This window comes from Ovis canadensis, chromosome 15 (assembly GCF_042477335.2).
Source record: "Ovis canadensis isolate MfBH-ARS-UI-01 breed Bighorn chromosome 15, ARS-UI_OviCan_v2, whole genome shotgun sequence".
NCBI classification, from domain to species: domain Eukaryota; kingdom Metazoa; phylum Chordata; class Mammalia; order Artiodactyla; family Bovidae; genus Ovis; species Ovis canadensis.
Genome location: NC_091259.1, coordinates 88424660 through 88443713, shown reverse-complemented (window position 1 = coordinate 88443713; position 19054 = coordinate 88424660). Strand labels below are relative to the sequence as shown.

At 54.5% G+C, this 19054-nt stretch overlaps 2 protein-coding genes across 11 annotated transcripts; one reads left to right on the top strand and one right to left on the bottom strand.

Moving 5' to 3' along the window:
• Positions 1-4002: 4002 nt before the first annotated feature.
• Positions 4003-12905, bottom strand: CLP1 (cleavage factor polyribonucleotide kinase subunit 1). Of its 8 annotated transcripts, none has more exons than XM_069554589.1 (3): positions 12613-12905; positions 5630-6278; positions 4003-5071 (listed from the first exon to the last, which is right to left on the bottom strand). In XM_069554589.1, exons 2-3 carry the CDS (start codon positions 6233-6235, stop codon positions 4400-4402), a joined length of 1278 nt encoding a protein of 425 aa, XP_069410690.1. In that variant the 5' UTR covers positions 6236-6278; positions 12613-12905; the 3' UTR covers positions 4003-4399. The 8 variants fall into 8 exon arrangements, with proteins under 8 accessions (XP_069410690.1, XP_069410691.1, XP_069410687.1 ...); XM_069554590.1 differs by lacking the exon at positions 12613-12905 and adding an exon at positions 12129-12301; XM_069554586.1 differs by lacking the exon at positions 12613-12905 and adding an exon at positions 7037-7163.
• YPEL4 (yippee like 4) lies at positions 11553-16271 on the top strand. Of its 3 annotated transcripts, none has more exons than XM_069554594.1 (5): positions 11553-11825; positions 14072-14396; positions 14582-14625; positions 14938-15046; positions 15265-16271. In XM_069554594.1, exons 2-5 carry the CDS (start codon positions 14256-14258, stop codon positions 15352-15354), a joined length of 384 nt encoding a protein of 127 aa, XP_069410695.1. In that variant the 5' UTR covers positions 11553-11825; positions 14072-14255; the 3' UTR covers positions 15355-16271. The 3 variants fall into 3 exon arrangements, with proteins under 3 accessions (XP_069410695.1, XP_069410696.1, XP_069410697.1); XM_069554595.1 differs by having other exon boundaries at positions 11569-11825; positions 14582-14710; XM_069554596.1 differs by lacking the exon at positions 11553-11825 and having other exon boundaries at positions 13634-14396; positions 14582-14710.
• Positions 16272-19054: the final 2783 nt, after the last annotated feature.

The window sequence follows — 19054 nt, the reverse complement described above, 5'->3', positions numbered from 1 at the left end:
GGATTCTTTACCAGCTAAGCCACCAGAGAAACCCAAGAATACTGGAGTGGGTAGCCTATCCCTTTTCCAAGGGCTGTTCGGACCCAGGAATCGAACCGGGGTCTCGTGCATCGCAGGCGGATTCTTCACCAGCTGAGCTATCAAGAAGGCCGAAGTTCCAGCCAAAGACCCGGGAAGAAGAGAGAGGAGAGCGGGCAACAGCCTTGGGGCCCCAGGGCCACCCGTGGGAGGGGGCGCCGGAAGTGCGCGTGGAGGCAGCCTCGGCCCCTGGAGTAAGAGTTTCAGTTCAGTTCGTTCACTCAGTCGTGTCCAACTCTTTGTGACCCCATGGACTGTAGCCCACCAGGCTCCTCTGTCCATGGAATTCTCCAGGCAAGAATACTGGAGTGAGTAAGCCCTTCCCTTCTCCAGGGGATCTTCCTGACCCAGGAATGAAACCCAGGTCTCCCACATTGCAGGCACATTCTTTACCATCTGAGCCACTAGAGATATGTGTATACATATAACTCAATTACTTTGCTGTACACCTGAAATTAAGTTCAGTTCAGTCTCTCAGTCTTGTGGGACACTGTGACCCCATGGACAGCAGCACTCCAGGCCTCCCTGTCCATCACCAACTCCCGGAGTCCACCCAAACCTGTGTCCATTGAGTTGGTGATGCCATCCAACCATCTCATCCTCTGTTGTCCCCTTCTCCTCCTGCCCTCAAAATCTTTCCCAGCATCAGGGTCTTTTCCAATGAATCAGTTCTTCACATCAGGTGGCCAAAGTATTAGAGTTTCAGCTTCAGCATCAGTCCTTCCAAAGAAATCCCAGGGCTGATCTTTAGGATGGACTGGTTGGGCCTCGCTTAATTCCCTTAATGTTTCGCTGTAGCATAGGGGTTGGACGACCCCATGCCTAACCTTGGGCAGTCCGGAAATACAGGCCAAAGGAAGGAAAAGGTTCTCCAGAAGGCACTGTCCGTGGCAAGCTGCTGGCCATTTCCGCCTAGATCTCATGGCCAGGGTTTGCCCTAATTAGTCCTACACAGCTGTGAACCCAAGAGCAAGGCCCCGTGTTCTCTCCCGATTTAGCTCAAGGCCATTTCTGCTCTGGCTGTTACATAATAGTCTTTCAAAACCAGGGTTCCACCAGCCAGTTCTCTGAAGCCAAGGTTTCTCACCTGTGAAGTGTGATTCTAAATCCTGCTGCCCGTCCTCAGCTTTGGTGTCACATGTTGCTGCTTTAACTGCTCTGATGTTTAGAAGCTGAGCAGCAAGGGAGAGGAGAAGGGCTGCCTCTGTCTTCTGAGGTCTAGCCTAGTTCCTTTTCTGGCATGGCATGCGTTAGCAGGCTGTCGTTCATTCCGGCTAAAGGCTTCATCTACCATTTCTTGCAGCACAGTGGAGAGTTCTTAATGAGTGTGTACTTTTTAAAAATGAAAAATTTTTAAACTTTCTGCCTTATGGTAGGTAAAGTTAAGGTATTATTGGAGATAAAATATTTGTAGAGGCTTTCCTATTTGTAAACCAGCTTAATTTGTTTCCTTAGGGAAAGATAAGAGTTCATTTATCTGTATTTTTCTTGGGTTTGTTGTTATTATTTTTTGGCTACCTGGCACACCCTGCAGAATTCTGGTTCCCCAGTCAGGGATCAGGCCTTTGCCCCCTGCACTGAAAGTATGGAGTCTTGACCACTGAACTGTCAGGGAAGTCCCTTTTCTTGGACTTTTAAGGCTTCATTTCTCCAAGTTCACAAATTAGGCATTTTCCTTTTCCCACTTTCAACAGTCTAAGAACCTATAAATTGTTTTGTCTCTTGGCTAGACAGTGCTAAATGGAAATAGGCATTGGACACTCCACTGACCAACCACATATACTAGACTCCCCTAGGACACCGGATGACTGAATGCCAAGCTCTTAGCTGGATGAGTACTGACAGTGGCATAAGCACTACCCCAGGCTTAGAGAGAGATTCCATTTTCTTTTCCAATTTTCCTTAGAATTGTGCAAGATAGTTCCTGGAAAGGATGTTTAATAGAACACAAGATTTAAATTGATAGCCACTTCTGAAAAGTATTGCGAAGTAAAATCTAGACGAAGACAATGAGATATCCAGACCACCAAACTTCAAATAAATTACTTTGCTATGTATGTCAAGTAATACCTCAGAGTTTTTCCTGGTGTAGTTTATCAGTACTTTTTCAAAGTATCTGTACTTTTTTATCCTCTCTCCCAAAGTTTCCTCAATCTTAGATCCAATCTAGATGCTCAAGTAAAAAATGTGGGTATCACCTTTGATTCCAAAGGTGCCTTTCCTTACCACTCCCAGCAGCAAGTCCTATCAATTTTACCTCCAAAATCTCCCGAGGCAATCTACTCAGCTCTCTCTGCTGCCCTCTTCTGAATCATTAATTCTCACACGGACCCTACCTCAAAAGTCCAACTTGTGTTCTTGCTTCTTTCCTTGCCTCTATAATCCATTTTCTGCCCAGCAGTAATCTTTTCAATGTAAATTAAAACATGCCATTCCTGTGTTCAACCACCTGCAATAGTATGAATTTTGGGGCCCCCACCCCCGCAGTTCTTATGCCAAAATCCCCAATATTAGATGAAACCTTTGAAAGATGCTTAGATCATGAATGTAGACCTTCATGAATGGGATTAGTGCTTTTATTAACAAGGCTCCAGAGAGCTCCCCGCCCCTCTCACTCTGTGAGGACACAGTTGAAGCCGGCCATCTGCAACTTGGAAGAAAGAGAGCCCTTGGCAGAGCGTGACTGCTGGGTGCCTTGGATTTGGCCTTTCCAGCCTTCAGAAACCTGACCATTTTCAGATGTTTCTAAGTTACCCAGTCCGTGTTTTTGTTGTAGTTCAGTCCCTAAATCGTGTCTGATTCTCACAATCCCATGGACTGCAGCACACCAGGCTCCTCTGTCCTTGACTATCTCCCAAGAGTATGCTCAATTTCATGTCCATTGAGTGAGTGGGTAGGTGATGGTATCTGACCATCTCATCCTCTGCCACCCTCTTCTTCCTTTTCCTTCAGTCTTTCCAGCATCAGGTCTTTCCAGTTAGTCAGCTCTTCGCGTCAGATGGCCAGAGTATTGGAGCTTCTTACGCCTCTCCATCATTTCCCACTCTTCTTGGATTACAAAAGCCCTACACTATCTGGTCTTTGCTGCCTCCCACCTCGGCCTGAGTTTTTCCCTCTCCCCTTGATTTGCTGTATCACTCCCACCATGCTGGCCTTTCCCTTCATCCAACACACTCAGCTTGCTCCTTTCTTAGGGTTTTGCCCTGCTTCCTCCACCAGGAAGATTCTGTCCCAGTTGCACACAGCCATTCAAAAGAGGCCTTTCCTGACCACCTGATTTAAAAAGCCTCCTGGCCATTCCGCCTCCTTTGGCCCGATCTTAAGCCTCTCTGCACAGCACCTCACTTTTTATGTTTACTATAAGCTCTGTAAGACTGTCCAGCTCGTCCCCCCGTCTAGAAAGGTCCTTGTCACATAGTAGGTGCATGATAAAAATTTGTGGAAAGAATCAATGGATAAGGTCATCATGATACTTACTCAATAATACAAGTCCAAACTAGAGAAACCAATTATTTGCAAGAGATCAAAGAGAATGGGCTGTTCCAGCTTATCACCTGAAAGCTCAAATTTACTTTTTGACTTGGGATCTGATTCCAATTAAACAGACAACAGGAAAGAGAGCAGAGAGCTGTAGCTGAGAGAAAATGAGCTATCTCTGGATAATATCAAATCTGAAATCTCACCCCAAGTTTACCACCACCTGTTTAGTTCCTCATAGTAAACCCATCACTGACAACAGATTTAGGATCTATTTACCCAAGTGCAGAGGAAAAGGAAACCATCATAAACATTTACCTGCTTAGCTCACAGGTGGGCTCTTGGCTTTCTTCTTCTCTAGGCATTCAGTAATAAATCATTCCAATAATGTTTCTATAATGCTTAGGGGGAAAAAACCCAAGCTTTAAAAAATTATACCAACTCCTGTGCTATGGCAAAAATATTTATTAAAATAGTTTTTTCTTTTTTCCCAAGTATGAACTTAATTGGGAGGAGTCCTTTGAATTCACTCTTTCATCCCAGACAAACGAGATAAGCAGTGTATGCAGAACCTAAAACGGTGACAAATGAGCCCACAAGGCGGCACGGTGCAAGAAAGGGGGCTTCTCTGGTGGCACCTTAGGGGACCCAAGAAACCTCTGGCTCACAACTGGAAGAGTTAGGTGGCCACCACCTGTTTTTAAGAGGTAGAACATATGCTTTCCGGTAGTCCACCATTTACCGAGCAGCCGGGCCGCAGGAGGTGCTCATCCCTCAGCCCGTCTGCCCTTGGTGATGGCCAGAAGGCCTCCAGGCCCCAGGCAGCAAGGCTGCCTGAGGATCGCTACTTAAGATCCATGAACCGGATATCCATGATGAGCAGGAAGTTCTTGGGCAGCGGGCGGGGGGCGGGGGAGAGGACGGTGAACACCTGGTGCTCCAGGTCCACGCTGGTCACCACAATGAAGCCCGCCACGCTGGTCTCCGAGAGGCTCTCCTCGGCGCCCTCGGCGGTGCTGACGCTCAGCAGGTGGTGCACCATATCTCGGCCGGGGGTGACGGGCACCAGCTTGAGCTGATTGTCCTCCTGAGACATGCCCAGAGGCAGGCAGGAGTCTGGGATGGTGGGTGCCCCGACTTTGTAGATTTTCACATCTGAAAATTTGACGTTGAAGGCATGGGGATAAAAACAGCCCCGGAACCCATAGAAATACTCACGGATGCGCTCATCCCGGCATTCCCGCCGGAAGTCCTTGGAGCGCTCCACCACACCCCCCGACTTGGGGAGCAGCACCGTGCGGACGAAGTGAGGCAGGTCCCGCTTCAGCTCGTTGTACAGCCGTTCTTGATCCAGAACCACGACGACATCCACCTCAAAGGCTGAGGCTGCGTGGACCAGGGCCTGGTAACCAGAGCCCTTGACCCAGCCACAGGTGTTAATGACACAGCCGCTCACCGAGGCCCTGCGGTTCACTTCACACCTTTGGTTGAACACATCGGCTAAACGAGATGTAATCTGCAGAAGAAAGGGTCCAGGTGAGACAGAAAAGGCACAAAACCAACCCTCGGCCACACGATCCTTCCTGAGCCTAAGTGGTATCAGGTTCAGGGAAAAGGACATTTCTAATGGCAGTGGTGTTTCATGTCCCAAGTTGAAATGTAATAAATCACTCAGGAGTGAAGTGAAGTCGCTCAGTCGTGTCTGACATTTTGCGACCCCATGGGCTGTAGCCTGCCAGCTTCCTCCGTGCATGGGATTCTCCAGGCGAGAGTACTGGAGTGGGTTGCCATGCCCTCCACCAGGGGAATCTTCCCATCTTCCCAACCCAGGGACTGAACCCGGGTCTCCCGCATTGTAGGCAGACGCTTTACCGTCTGAGCCACCAGGGAAGAATAGGACCTACTTAAGAATAGGTCCCTAGAAATGTTTAACCATCTGAGATTGAACTATTTTTGAAACGGTCTTTTCCAAAACCCATCACCGTGGAAGTGATAGCCACTGAGAGGGGACAGAGAGTTTCAACCAGCAAACGCCGGCCCCCTCCCTCCACCGCGCCTTGCCCCGGGCTCTGACCTTATTATAAAGCTTGATGTTGGTGCCGGGCGTGGTGGAGCCGAAGTGGTACACCAGCGGGGCCTGGATGGAGAACCCCTCCTCAACGTCCGCCGGCCGCTCGATGTAGAGGGCCCCCATGGTGCCGGGGATGGACACAGAGCCCTGGCCCACATCCAGCTCCACGTACGTGGGACGGCGGCCCAGACGCACCGCGTAGTTGAGCAGCAGACGGCACACGGTGGACTTGCCCACGTCCGTGGGGCCCACGACCATCACCCGGGGGCCCCGCTCCTCCTCCTTCTCGGCCTGCCTCCGCATCTGCTCCAAGGCCGTATGTGTGTTGAGATAAAGCAACATTGGGGTGTCCTTGGAGACGTAAGCCACCTCGGTGCGCCCACTGAGCTGCAGCGAACAGCCGTGCCAAGTGAAGACAGCCACCTTGGCGCCAGCATCAAAGGTGAACTTCTTGTTTCGGGTCAGCTCTGTGCCGAAGATTTCTGCCATGCCAGCCAGCAGCTCCAACTGAACTGACTGCGACGCCTCCACCTCAAAGCGAAGCTCTGTCTCCCGCTCCAGTTCAAATTTAGTTGTTGGCTTCTTGTCATCATTGGCCTCCTCTCCCATCTTTCCTGTGTGGCTGCTTTTGTCTGGAACGCCAGAATCAGATCTAAACAGAAGTTAGGGCTCGGTTCAAAATCCTCCAGAGTATGTTTCTCCTTACTTTGCTTTATTCTCCCCCCTTCTCTCTCATCACCACCTGACCCACTATATATCTGATTATTGTCTACCCACCCTCACTAGAAGGTAAGGGTTGGGCATTTAGGTTTGCTGCCCGTAACCCCAGTACCTAAAATAGAGCCTGACACCAAAAGGCACCTCTGTAAAAACACCGAGTGAATAACTGACTCAGACGTCGGCGGAAAACAAGATACCTACATACCCGCAGACTTGGTTACAGCGCCTTTGTTGCTCCCTTCATCACTACCACGCTTTCGAGTACTCCAGACTTGAAAAAGCTACAGATGCCCAGTCCCTAACCCTTGGGTCAACAAAAAAGGGAGTCAGCAATCTGGAGGCAGAGCAGAGAATACCGAGTTGGGACTCAGAAGCAAACAGCATCAAGGAAACCGTTCAGCAACCACTAGCAGTGTCTTTGAACAAATCACTTAGCTCGTCTAAACCTTTTCCTCCACTGTCAACTGGAGGCGCTTACAGTTCCCCTAAAGTGCTGTTCTGGGGGTTAACCGGGATGGTCGGAGGGAAAGAAAAAAATTAGTAAACTAGAAAGCGCCGAGGAACAGCAAAGAATTATCTCCGATGCAGATCGCAGCTCCAGGTCTAGCATTCGTCCCAGCCTCCCCAGACACCGAAATCTGCGCAGGCTCTAAGGAGGCGGCGGTTGCGATCCTGAACTTACTACCTCACCTGTACAGCCACGAGCTCAAACCTGTAAACCAAGAACACAGGACCTAAGCCCAGAAGCCAGACGCGCTCACCGAGACCACGCCGGAAACAAACGTTTCCGCACTTGCGCAGTGGGGAAGGCGCGGCCGCGCGAGGCCCCCTGGGAGATGTAGTTGTACCCGAGCTGTCGCGAGCGGTCGCGCTCTGGCCGCCGCTTGGCCCTCTGGGACTTGTAGTCAAGGGTGGGGGTTGACCGTGACGTCAAAGGCGGGCGGGGCGGCTGCCGTCATTGTTCGTCAAGCAGCTGGGGAGGGAGGCAGGGGGCGTGGTGGTTACGCCTCCGTGCGCGGTGAGGACCAGCCGCGGAGGGGACACGGCCGCGGAGGCGCCGCAGCTGTGGGCTCTCTCCCCGTCGCTCCCGCTCACCTGCGGCCCGGGAAGGGCCCCACAGTCGCCTGGAAGCGGGGCGCGGATCCCTGTGTGGATACGAGGGGACCTAGGGGTAGCGAGAGGGGAGCCAAGCAGCTCATCAGAGGCTAACTGGACTACCATCCCCGTCCCGACACAGCGTTTGACCCCTGGGGAGCATTTCAGAACATTTTACTTAAGGGAGAGAATGAAACATAGATTTCTTCCAGTTACTCGGCAAGGTAGTCATTACTCAACAACCCCTCTCCTGTTAGGCGGAGAGCTTTGCTGGGGACTCTTTCCCTCCCCAAGTCTCTGATGGTTATACAAGGGCAAGCATCACCCTGCAAGCAACAGATTGGGCCGCATCTATACGTTCAGACGGTAAAGCGTCTCTGCAAGGTGGGAGACCCGTGTTCGATCCCTGCGTCGGGAAGATCCCCTGGAGAAGGGGAAGGCTACCCACCCCAGTATTCTGGCCTGGAGAATCCCATGGACGGAGGAGCCTGGAGAGCTACAGTCCATGGGGTCGCAAGAGTTGGACATGACTGAGCGACTTCACTTTCACTTTATACACTTCTGATGCGTTTGGACTTGGGAATATTCTTTGCCACTTGCTTGCTGTGTGACTTTGGGTAAATCACAGGCTTAGACCCAGTTGTTGTTTGTTTTTAACTGGATAACAGGGATAACAATTTATCTTCAAGTTGTTTTGAAGCATGAATAGGATAATGCATATAAAGCACTAAACCCAAAGCCTGTAACATAGAAAGCATCGGATGTGAGCTCCTAAGGCTTTATTGTAGATTGAGGATGGACGCTATAGTGAGGCCTTTACATTCTTCAAAGCCCTTTCAGGTGTCCTCTTTCACAGCCACCTGTAAAGTCAGCTTTATTAAATTTCAGGTGAGAGAGGAGACTAAGACAGGTGGAGGGATTTGCCCAAACTAGTATTCAAACGCAAGATTTTGGAGTTTGAGTTCAGTTATTATAACAGTGAATGCAGAGTACTAGATGCCACATCGTGTTTTGTGGGCTTTAAGGGTATAAATCCGTTTAATCCTCACAAGAATCTTGTGAAGGACACGCTGTAACTGTCATCCGTTCGTTAGAGATGAATACTTTCTTCGGTCCAGCTCACATGGTTAATCCGGGTGGAAAAGCCTAGGAAGATTTTCTGGGTTGCCTTTTACCAGCTGGCCCCACCTTAGCCTTCACTTTCTAAGAGTGCCATCCTCACTTCTCACGTTTCTTTCTTGGAGCCGCTTAAGTCCTGTCTGACTCTTTACAACTCTATGGACGGTAGCCCACTAGGCCCCTCTGTCCATGGAATTCTCCAGGCAAGAATACTGCAGTAGGTTGCCATGCCCTCCTTCAGGGATCTTCCCAACCCAAGGATCGAACCCACATCGTGGTTGTTTACCACAAGCACCACCTGGGAAGCCCGTCTGGTTTGCTTTAATTATTTAATTTACTCAGCCTGCGGGTATTAGTTCTCCAGTGAGCCACCAGGCATCCTCTAATTGCTCACCATTCTGCAAAAACCCAGCTCTAGGGCTTCCCTTGTGGCTCAGCTAGTAAAGAATTCGTCTGCAATGCGGGAGACCTGGGTTCAATCTCTGGGTTGAGAAGATTCCCTGGAGAAGGGAACGGCTACCCACTCCAGTATTCTGGCCTAGAAAATTCCATGGACTGTATAGTTCATGGATTGCAATGAGTTGGACATGACTGAGCGACTTTCACACACACAAAAAAAGAATCCAGTTCTAGTCTTCCATTTGCAAAATTCTCTATGAGCTCATCCTCTCCTGTTTACACGCAGTTCACTTCCCAGATCTGTTTCTTTGCCTCCACATTCTCTCCCTTGAGGCAGTTCCTCCCAATTATCTAAAGTCATCATTGTTTTTTCTATTTCTTTCATTTTCCTTAGCCATGCCACACAGTTCCCCAACCAGGGATAGAACCCATTCTCCCTGCCTTGGGAGTGTGGCGTTTTAACCACTGGACCGCCAGCTAAGTCCCAGTCTCAAGCTGAATTTAGGGAGAAGAAACCCCTCCCCCTCCTTTAGAGCCTGCGCTCTGTTTTGCTTCTTAAACACAGAAAGGGTCAGGGTGCAACATTGAAAGCATCTGTGCTTGCCCACACTCTTTCCTCACTTTCATTTCAGTCTTTGTCACCAAGCACTCCTCTCCACCCCACCCTCAGATAACACTGCCCTCACGTGCCTTTTTCATTCTCCTCTCCAGCTAAATCCGTGATCATTTTCTTCCTGAGTTCATTTAATTTTTTGCTTCTACACTTTCAAGTGAAGTGAAGTCACTCAGTCGTGTCCGACTTTGTGACCCCATGAACTGCAGCCCACCAGGCTCCTCTGTCCATGGGATTCTCCAGGCAAGAATACTGGAGTGGGTTGACCATTTCCTTTTCCAGGGGATCTTCCCAATGGAGGGATCGAACCCAGGTCTCCCGTATTGTAGGCAGATGCTTTAACCTCTGAGCCACCAGCTCAAACACGTTCAAAGCTTGCCCTAAAAAACTACTCACCTTCCTTTTTCACACTTCCTTCTATTTTCCTCAACAAATTCCTCTTCCACTTACATTTCCTTCCTCATCTGCTGTCCAGATGAGAACGTTTCCCTCGTCTTTCTCTACTCAGTGCTGCCTGTCAACTCCAAACTTCTGGTAACATCACTCAAGATACCGACTTTGTTTTCAGAATCTACCTTAAACTGAAGGATATTCTCGGATGGTTTGCTTTAATTATTTAATCCATTCAAGGTGTGTGTACTAGTCCTCCAGTGAACTGCCAGGTATCCTGATGAAATAGTCAGAATTCCTTTCACTTTGTCATAGCCAGTTAGCATTGCCTCCCATTAACCTCATTTCCCTACCTTAACTTTTCACTCCCCCCTTTACTTGTGAAAAACTACTTTTTCCGAACGTTCACCTCGGTTAGAAATCTAAGCTTTTACCTTAGACGGTATGTTCTGTGTCCACATACTTTAGCAACTTGCAGAGGGCAAAACTTTATGAGAAATATTTTGGCTCACATGAAGTATAACTGGAAACTGATAGAAAAATAGCATGAAAGATGTTAAGTTCTTCATAAGACACAAATTTGGCATGTGCCTCTTGAGCCTCAGAATTTAAGAGTAAATTCACTCTGGGTATTCAAGTTGAGAACACTGTTTTGAAATGCCAGTAACTTCTGTTTACTAGCTGCCTATCACGTGCCAGGTTTTTTTTTTTTTTTTAAGATGTTTACATATTATCTCACTTTACTTCACATGTCCCTGTGGTAAACATTAGCTTCATTTAGCAGAAGGAGAAAACAGGGGCACACAGGCTATCAGTAACTGGCCCAGTGGTTCCTGATAAGTGTATTGGCAGAGCTGGGATTCCAACTCAGGTCTCTTCCGAGACCAAAGCCAGACACACTTGGACAACGTCTGAAGATGCAACTCAACTGCTGTTTTTTGAGCATCTTCTGTAGGCAAAGCTCTGTGCTTGGCGTTGCTGTCCTGGGATGCAGAGAGGAGTTTCCCAGAGGACCTGCCTCAAAGTTTAGAACCAAGCAGAGAATCTTATGTAACGTGGGTGTCTCCGTGCGTGAAGCACAGTTCATTTGGAAGTAGACAATAAGAGGTTCCTGCCTGTCAGAGGTCATTTTTGGTCTGTGACTCCGGGGGTTTTGAACCGGAGGCTTTGAGGCTTGGAAGCGCCTGGAACAAGCTTGGGGGCGTTCCATGCCATCCGTGACCATTAAAATGGCTTGCTTTCCCCTGCGTCAGTATCAGAGCTGAAATGGGAAATGTGGCATCTTGACTGTGCGCTCGGTGGGTCCTGACTCTGCACCCGGCTCTCAGCCTCTCCGCCTTTGGTCCAGCCCCGCCACCCGTACCGCGGACTCCATCCTTGCCCAGCCCTGTCCTCCCCCCACCTCAGCCTCTGGCGGTCTCCTTGGCCACGGGGCCCTCCTCGCCAGCACCCCGGCTCCCCTCCCTGCCTGCCCCCGCCCGGGGCATCGCTGCCCCAGCCCCAGCCCTCGACGCCTGCCCGCTGCCTGCCTCCCAGCCCGCCTCCTGTGTCTCCCAGCCCCGCTCTGACGTGGGAGGTGAGGGGGGTGGGGGCCCGGATGACTCACAGTGTTGTGATGCAGTCCCGCAACACACAGCTACATTCACCCACAGACCGGGGTACCGGCGGGAGGCCGCCTCTGGCCGCCCCCCCGCCCCCCGCAGCTGGGCCAGCTTGGCAGCCCGGGTCTGAAGCCCCTCACCACCACCCTCCCCGCCCCCCGCCCCTTCCCCACTGAAGGAGCGGAAGGAGCCGCGAAGAGAGCGCAGAGAGATTGAGAGAGAGAGGGGGAGATAGACGGAGATCTCTGGAGCCGGCCTCAAGGTGAGGGGCAGCCCTTCTCCAAGCGCACCTTTCCCCCTCTGTGCGTCTCCCCCTCGGGCTGCGCGTGGCTTTCCCCCCTCGCCAGAGCATTCTCCATCCACCCTTTGTCCTCCCTTCCCCCTCCCCGCCTCATCCCTCTTCGAGCTCTTCCCGGCAACTTTGGCCGCAGCCTCAGGCACCCCTGTTTGATCAAGCAGCCCTGTTTATATTGTTTGGCCGCTGGGGTGCGGGCCCCCCCTGCCCCCTCCACCAAGCCCGCCCCGGGAGCCTGCTGCGCGGCTCATCATTGGGACCATACCGTACCGAGGATGCCAGCCCCTCGGGGGGGCTCGCGGCCTCCGAGCAGTTGCGAGCGTCCATTGTGAGCAGGTGTCCCCCTCCCTTTCGCCTTTTCCTTTTTTTACCCCCTAAGAGGCACGGGATTCGCACCTGGCTCCGCCAGCCTCCGCCTCTGCCGTCAGCGCCGCTTGCTCAGCAACCCCTCCCTCCCCCCGCCTCCCACGGTCCAGCCGCGGCTCACTCGGGGGGCCGTCCGCACCCCGGCGCGCTTCTGCCCCCGTCACTGGCTCTCCTTGCTTCTCCCGGTCGTCTGAGATGGGGGGAGAAGTGACCCCGACGCCCCCTGCCCCCGCCCCCCGCCCCCCGAGGGGCTCCCTGTGCAGCCTCCCCTGGGCGGGACAGGGAAGCAGGGGAGAGAGGCGGGGTGGGGCTGGGGGGTCCCGGCACCCTCCCCGGGACCCGGGAAAGGGGCGAGGGGGCCAGGTGGAGCTCGCCGCCGGGAACTCACTGGCGGGCAAAGCTGAAGGCAGACGTGTCCAGCGGAGGCTGGCCGGTGCTCTGCTGTTGAGGACCCCAATGTCACCCTGAACTCAGCCCAGGGTGCTCTTCCTGAGTCCCTCCAAGGGCCGAGGGCGTTAAACGGCCGATGCCCTCTGCCGGGAGGCTTTGCAGAGAGCCCACCTGGCGGCCCCAGGCAATGCTGGAACAGCTGGGGTGCTGGTGGTCCCCGCGGAGGGCAGGACGGAGCCTGCGCACCCCGGCTCCGCTGCCTACTGTTGCCAGGGCACCCGGCTGGCATCCCCGAAACAGACCGGGGCTAAGCCACCCAGAGCCGGCCTGCAGGCCCCACCGAGGAGCAGGCTGAGGCTCCCTGGCTTATCAGGGCCGGCAGAGGACACCTCCCGCCTTATCCCTGCCTCCAGCACCCGCGGCCACTGTAGGGCTGAAGCCTGCGAATCCTCCTCAAGATTCTTAATCAGAACCAGGCAATTCTTTTTATCTCGCGTCACCCAGAGTCCCTGCCCCCGGGAGAAGGGGAAAGAAACATCCTGAACCTTGTGCCCCCAAACCACGGGGCGGTGACGCTGCCCATCATGAGACACCGCGCCCGCGCCGCAAACACGGCCCGGGACCGCCGGCCTGACACCGGCCCTACTTGCCATTGGCCCCCAGCGGTCAAACGCGCCCAAAGGGAAGATCGTTTCTCTCCTAGGCTGGGTGCTTCACTGAGAGACAAGGCAACAATCCTAGAGGGCAGTAGAGAGAGACAGACGAGCTCAGAGGCTGAGAAGACGAGCCCAGTGATGCTCCCGAGCCAGAATGAGCGGACCCAAGTGCAGGACCGGGCAGCAGCCCCGTCTGAGGCCCTTGGTCCCAGGAGAGACGCCCATCAGGCTCTGGGCCCCCGCCCCCCGAGAGGACTGGCGCCGAGTGTGCGTGTCTGCCTACCTGCCCGCGCTCCTTCCCTTTCTCATCAAGCTCCTCCCACCCACACAAATCGTGTGCTGGGGCCAATTACCTTGCAAACCGAGGTCACGGAAGGAAGGACCGGCACGCATCCCCAACTTTTTCAAGGCTTTGAGCCCCAGAGACACAGAGCCTACCAGCGCACGTGGGATGCATCCTCACAAAAGGACGGAAAAGCCAGGGAGGAAGGAGCATTTGCCAGCGACGCGGCTCCCATGGCAGCGGGCCGCTCCCGGTGGAAAATGGTGGAGGCTGGCTCTGGCCCCAGGAGGGCGAGACACCGCCTCCGGGGCTGAGGCCCCCCCATCCGCTGCGGGGCCGGCCCGAGCAGACGGTCAGCCCAGGTGGCAGATGCAGTGTGAGCGCGCGCGCGCGCGCGCGGAGCAGGGCTGCCGCGGATGGGTGAAGCGGGAATGAAAGTGATCGCAGGCGCCCCGGCTCTTCCGTGCCCCCGGCAGGGGCTCCCCCGGCTCTCCTGGTGACCCTCCCCTCCTTCCCAGGTGACCTCCATTTCTGCCTGGCTCACGTCTGGGGGGGCCCTGGCCCGGCAGCCCCTCCGCACCGCTCCCGTCCTGAAACACGGCTCTAGCCAACCTGCTCCGCTGCTTCACCTGCGACCGTCTGTGCGGGGGCTGCACGGCGCCCGCGCCCCCCGCCCGCCAGGGCATCGTCCTCCAGCCCGTCATGCCCAGCTGCGACCCTGGCCCGGCCCCCGCCTGCCTCCCAGCCAAGACCTTCCGCAGCTACCTGCCTCGCTGCCACCGAACCTACAGCTGCGTCCACTGCCGCGCACATCTGGCCAAACACGACGAGCTCATCTCCAAGGTAACGGCCTCCATCACTCCCACCCCCGCCCTCGCCCCCCGCCTCAGGCCCCTCCAGACATTACCCGGGGGTGACGCCACGGAGCCTGGCCTCCCGCCTCCATGCCCCCGCGGGGTATTCAGGGAGCGCGTGATTCCCGGGGTCAAGGGTTCCCCGCAGTCACCACCGGCCCCGTGTCTCCGCAGTCCTTCCAGGGGAGCCATGGCCGAGCCTACCTGTTTAACTCCGTGTGAGTCTGCCCCTCTCCCTCGTGCGTGTGTGCCGGTGTGGGTGAATAGCTCTCCTCTCTGCAGAGAGGGGCTGAGCCGCCCAAGGTGGGTGCCCTGCGCCCTCTGGGTTTGCCTCTCCTTTGGCGGAAGCCCGGGAGAACTGGGGTGCCAGGCGCTAGACAGCAAGCGGTGGGGCGCTGGAGGTAGGGCTCTCAGCTGGGTGGGTCGCGCTCTCTCCAGATGCTGGGCCCTCTTGGCTGTTTGGGGGTGCGCTGACGGAGTGACACCCCGCTCCCCCCCGCCCCGCGTGCTGGGTCCTTCCCGTCTCCCAGGGTCAACGTGGGGTGCGGGCCAGCTGAACAGCGCCTCCTGCTCACGGGGCTGCACTCGGTAGCTGATATTTTCTGCGAGAGCTGCAAAACCACCCTGGGCTGGAAATATGTAAGTACCGGGGGGGGGGGGGGGGGGGGAGGGCCACCCTCTGAAGGCGGGGGTGGGGCGTCTCCGTGGCCCCCCAGGCCCCAGTGGCCACCAGTCAGGTGTCTGCCTGACCCAGAGGGAGGAGGGAGCTAGGAGTGGGGGGACCGGGTGGGGGGCGGGCTTACGCCGGCGGCGGTAGGCGGGCCTGCCGGCCCACATTGCCGGCCTCCCCCCGTCAGGAGCAGGCTTTTGAGACGAGCCAGAAGTACAAGGAGGGGAAGTACATCATTGAGATGTCGCACATGGTGAAGGACAACGGCTGGGACTGAGGGCTTCCGGCGGCCTCTGCCCTCCCGACGCATGCCCCACCCTCCCACACCTGCCCCAGCCCGGCCGCGCCTCCATACCAGCATGAGCACTGCCCCACCCCTGGGGGGGACCCTGCTCCCGCCGCCCCTCCCCCCGCCGCCCCCCCACCACGCCCAGGCCCCCCTGGAATGGGGGTCTGGGGTACCCCAGGGGTGCTGAAGGCTCAGGCGTGGGCAGCAGTCAGGGAGAGACAGAAACGGGGGGGGGAAGCGGTGGCCATGGGGACTTGTCGCCTCCAAGGTTCCGAAAGCCGAGGGGCTGGCGGGGCAGAGGCAGGCGGAGAGGACCCCCCGGGAGGAAGCCCTGTTTGCTCCACCTCTGCGAGCGAACAGAGGAGCAACCTCGAGTCCTGGCGCTGGGAGATCCTAGGCCACAGAATAGCAGGTGAGAAGAGGCTCAGGGTGGAGTGAAATGCTGGCCGCAGACGCTGGGAGGCACCGGAGTCTCTTAAGGGTGATGTTTCCCACCCATTTGCAGGAGCCAGGATTCGTGGGGTGGGGGTTGGAAGAAAAAAAATCCCAAGTCCCAGGCCCTGGGAGATCATCAAAGCATCCCAGGGGTTTGCATTTCACTCCACTTGGCAGTTTACCTTGGCACTGAAGAGGCACTTTCGAGTATCTGACCTTTGCCATGGGGTGGGGTGGGGGGAGGTTCCCCCCGGAACAGCCCCTGTGCCCGGCTGGCAGTCTCCAGAGTGAGCAGGGTTGGTGGGTGTCCTCTGGGCCCGGCCACTGCTCCCTGGGATGCAGGCCCTCGGAGGGAAGGTGGGGGCTCAGTGCCACGAGGCTAGGTGTCCTCGCGGCTGCCACCAGCGAACGAAACTTTTGTATGATATATAAAGTGTTTGGGTCTATTTTTAATAAAAAGGGGAAAGCAACATGTGAGGCACTCGGTCCTCTGACTTTTCTTGGCAGGTACCATAGATCGTCCCACGCACACGGCTGCCCCAGGCCTGCCCCTCCTACCTCTGTTGTTTAGTAGCTAAGTCAACTCTTTTGCAATGCCGTGGACTGCAGCCTGCCAGGCTCCTCTGTCCATGGGGTTCTCCAGGCAAGAATACTGGAGTGGGTTGCCATTTCCTTCTCCAGGGAATCTTCCAGACCCAGGGATCAAACCCAGATCTCCTGCATTGCAGGCAGATTCTTTACCATCTGAGCCACCTGGGAAGGCTGCTCTCTTACCCCTAGGGGGCAGCAATTGCTCTGTCTATGACAAGACACCAGGGGATGGAGATTCAGGTGAGATTTTGCTTCTGAGATGGTTTGTTTTTTTGAGTGAGATTCCAGCGGGAGCATCCTTAACAGCTTCTGTCTTTAGGAGCCCTTGACAAGGAATCCACTTTTGCCTAGTTTGAAGAGATTCACTCCAGAACAAGAGCTTTCTTGGGTCCCACTGCCTTTCAGCCTAGTTCTGGAATCTTTCGGTCAGCTCGTGGCCGCTCTTAAAGCTAAAAGGAAAATCGACCAGCCAAGGTGCTACCCTGGCAGCAGTTACAAACTGGAACAGAACAGCTCAACACCGCAGCACCAGTGCAACGTGACCCGAGTGCGCCTGTCGGCAGAGCCGTGAACTTCTTATTGTGGGGTCACCAACAGGGAAAGACCGGATGCAGGGAGGATCGGATGCATCATAAAAATCTTTTTTTTTTTTTTCTGGTAAGCTAGCTTGTTATTTCCACATTCATTCATTGGTACTGTAAATATTTGTAAGAGCACTTCTTCCTTGCCAGGCCTTGTTTAGCACTGGCAAAACAGTGGAGAAGAAGGCAGTCATGGCCTGACTTCATGGAGCTTCCTGTCCAGTGGGAGGACAAGCGAGCAGCAGGCAATTCCAGTAGAAGGTGACGAGGGAGTGAGCACAGGGCTTGTAGGAGAGGCGTCACCTAGAATTGAGGAAACAAACCTTTGCAGAAGTGATGACTGAAAGCCCTTGAAAGCTGAGAGGTTGGGTGGGCAGAAAGGAAGAGTAAGGGACGGGGGTGGTTCAGGCCGAGAGGACTGTCAGGTGGCTCAAGTTCAGTTAGTTTGAAGAGAAATAAAAGTTTATTTCCTAAACTGGAGTGCAGATGCGAGTGAGTGAGAGGTGAGCCAGCCCAGGAAAGACAGGCTGGGGCCATGAAACACTCAAGGACTTCATCCCAAGGGCACTGAGTAAACACTGAACATTTCTTGTCCTTTAAGAAGCGGACTCACATCACCAAATGGCTGTTTTGTGCCTGAAGAGAGGCTCAAGTAGAAATGGTAAGAATGAAAAAAACAGAGACTTGAAGCTAACTGTAGTCTCAGATACTGTTGTCAACATCAGAATGAAGAGGCTGTTTGGGCCAAAGAGCTCTGGAAGACACAGGTGCTAGAAGGCAAGTCAAGCCCTGAAGGAATGATGCCCAGCACCCCATCTGGGGGGCTCGGGGTCCGTCCCAGCACCCCATGTGGGGGGGCTCAGGGTCCGTCCCAACACCCCATATAGGGGGCTCAGGGTCCATCCCAACACCCCATCTGGGGGGCCTCGGGGTCCACCCAAACACCCCACCTGAGGGGCTCAGGGTCCGCCCCAACACCCCATCTGGGGGGGCCTCAGGGTCCATCCCAACACCCCATCTGGGGGGCTCGGGGTCCGCCCCAGCACCCCATCTGGGGGACCTCGGGGTCCATCCCAGCCTGCCTGGTGATGCCCAAAGCCTTCTCTCAGGTTCCAGCAAGGGACCCACAAACCCTGTCCTTCTCAACCCCACTTCTTGCACTAAAGTTCAGGAAGGCTTGTCCTTGAAAATTTCTGACCTTGAACATCAGGCGCAAACTAGCTGCCTTCTTCAGTTCAGTTCAGTTTAAAGCTCCCCAAATCTGCCTCTCTCTCAATTTACTGATTAAGCCAACTAGGAACTGTGGGGAACAGGAAAGTAAACGGCACCCCTGGGTCTCGGTTCTTTGTAATCTCTCCTGGAAGAATCATTCCGTGAGTTGGGTTCAGGGATCCTATGCAATCTTTGCGATCAGGCCATGGGGCGGGACTGTCCAAACTTTGGATGCTCAGACAGGTGTCAAGTACCCTGTGACTAAGAGGGGTAGGTGGAGAGGAGGTCTCCTTTTTCTGCCTGAGAGCCAGGGAAGGAGCTGCAGGCATGGAATGCCAGGAGCGCAACGGCCCTTCCCTGGGGTGCAGTCCTTTTGGGTTAGCCTTTTTTCCTTGCCTGTGCACCCCCTTTTTCTCATGGAGGTCTACTCTGGACCCAACAGGGATTCTCTCAATCTTCTCCACCCACCCTCCAATCCCAAGCTGAGTCTGGGAACTTCTTAGCCAACCAGCCACTCCCTCCTTTCCTCCTTTAAAGCCCTACAACCAGCAGGTGGCACCAAAAACCCTCTACCCCTCAGCTCCAACAACCTTCCTCAACCCTCTCCAAGACTGGTGAGCTGTGATTTAGGACAGGATTAGATCTAGGCTCTGAAACGTTAAGCACCATCAAACTCTGGCCAAGCTGCTTAAGCCTCTCCTGACTCAGTTTTTCCATCTGTAAAATGGGGATGTTACTTTTCGGTCCTGAGGACCACCATGATGCACTTGGTGTCTGGCACACATGTGCTTCTGTAAGTGTGAGCTATTCGTCTGACTTATTCAGAGGGAGGCCTCCTGAATCCCTGCCAGGAAGGGCTGGGGGGATGC